This window comes from Trypanosoma equiperdum (assembly GCF_001457755.1).
Source record: "Trypanosoma equiperdum strain OVI genome assembly, contig: ctg_1548, whole genome shotgun sequence".
Taxonomy (NCBI): domain Eukaryota; phylum Euglenozoa; class Kinetoplastea; order Trypanosomatida; family Trypanosomatidae; genus Trypanosoma; species Trypanosoma equiperdum.
Window position 1 is genome coordinate 27,533 of NW_027123558.1, and position 1,811 is coordinate 29,343.

Here is a 1,811-nt window from a genome sequence, read left to right on the forward strand (position 1 = left end):
TGTTTTTTGTTTCTTTTTCTTTTTTTATTTTTGTTTTTTCTCTTGATTTATCTCTTTTTTTAATCTTCACATTTCATTACTCGAAGTTGATTGAATGGAATTAACACATGGAATTGCAGCAAAAAGCAGAACACGGAATTGGATAAAAATGGATTAGGCGAAACGCTTCACAAATGCTATTTGCATTTTGGCTCATACCAGACCGGGTAACCACCGCTACCGTCATCAACACTGCTGCCGCTGCTGCTGCTGAATCCTGAGTGAAGGTGCCAAAAAAAAAAAAAAGAGAAAAAAGAAGAGAAGAAAAGAAAAATCAAACAAAAGAAAAAAATAGCACGGCAACATTTTCTCACCGCGACGAAGTCACCCAACAGCGCTTAAGACAAACAGCCAGTGGAAGATGTATTAAGTGTAATCGTACCGCTCCATTATTTTACGGTGCTGTTTTATTCCTTTCATTCTTTTCTTCGCCCCTTTGCTAGGCAGTGAAACGGGAATATACATATATGTGTGTATGTGTGTGTGTTTTTACTGTTGGTGCTTAGGCTGCTTTCTTTTCTTTTTATTTCTTCTTTTTTTGTTTTGCTTCCTATCTTCATGTCACTACAACCACTCTCCAAAAAAATAAAAACAACAACAACAACACAATCCCAAGAAATCGACAGAGAAGGGGCTCAACCACAGTTCCACTCGCGCGTTGCTTTTTTACTCATTACTTTCCTCAGGCATAAAATGTTTGGACGACGCGTTTACGCCAGTGCGGCAGTTCCCCGCCGTATGTGGCCGGCACTTCACATTCAGAGCAGTAGCCAAGCACTGCGTATCCTTCCTTCACTCGCACCACTTCACCCGACTATAACTCGGCATGTTGCACTTGTGTCCGCCCCGCTCACAAGCCTCTCCGCGGTCGGTTTGTGTGAATCCTCAACGGCGCTGGAACCTTTACAAGGCGATGGCAGGGGATTCCTCGTCTCACATGCAGGCGGTTGGTACAATTGCGCACGCGCGTTGCTCACAAATGTCAGTACGGCTCCTATGAGGACTATAATTTGGAAACTACACAATAAAGCGCAAGCCCCGTGGTCGCTACCGCGCCTTCAAACTACCCGAGAATAAAGCGTCCGAAAAATAGGGCCGATGGGGGGGAGGGAGACGGAATAATCATGTAAGTGGAGAACAAGAATATATATATATATATATATATATATGAGCCCGGTGAAAATAATGGAGGGGAGATGAAATAACTGGGACAGAGTGGCTGGGAGCATCAATAACTATCGTATGCTATTTTGTGTTCACAGAAGGAAACATAATTAATAATTTGATTTGTGTTTACATTTCATTCTCTGGTTGCGTAGGGACATGCGTGCACTCAATTTTAGTGTGCGCGCTTTCCCACGTTAAAAACCAAAGTTTAACACCAAAGTGAAACGCCGGCGCCAGGAAACCAAAGAGTGAAAAAGGGAAAGGAACGAATATGTTGGATGCGTGAAAGAAAAGAGTTGGAAAAGCTCTTAGTGTAAGTCGAATATTTCCCGTGGTGAGTGTACGCGTTGGCCTGCTCTCCGTATGAAGAGAAGGGAATTAAACAAAATGTATCGCACAGGGTTTTATACCCACGCTAACTGTATGAAGGGAAAATGTGCAGAGAGGAGAGAAGAGGAGGAAAAGAAAGGAAGTGATACACGACCTTCCACCAATTCTGTTGTCCGTCCCAAACGTCGTTTTCTTGACCCACTCTTTTCTTTTGTGACTTTGTCATCTTCACCCGTCCACTTTCTTGTGTGTGTGTGTGTGTGTGTGTGTGTGTG

The 1,811-nt window shown here is 43.2% G+C and overlaps 1 protein-coding gene across 1 annotated transcript; it reads left to right on the forward strand.

Moving 5' to 3' along the window:
* Positions 1-597: 597 nt before the first annotated feature.
* TEOVI_000903300 (uncharacterized protein) lies at positions 598-1,116 on the forward strand (the record flags this gene model as incomplete). Its single annotated transcript, XM_067222044.1, has 1 exon — positions 598-1,116. The coding sequence occupies one exon, from the start codon at positions 598-600 to the stop codon at positions 1,114-1,116; it is 519 nt and encodes a 172-aa protein (XP_067078145.1).
* Positions 1,117-1,811: the final 695 nt, after the last annotated feature.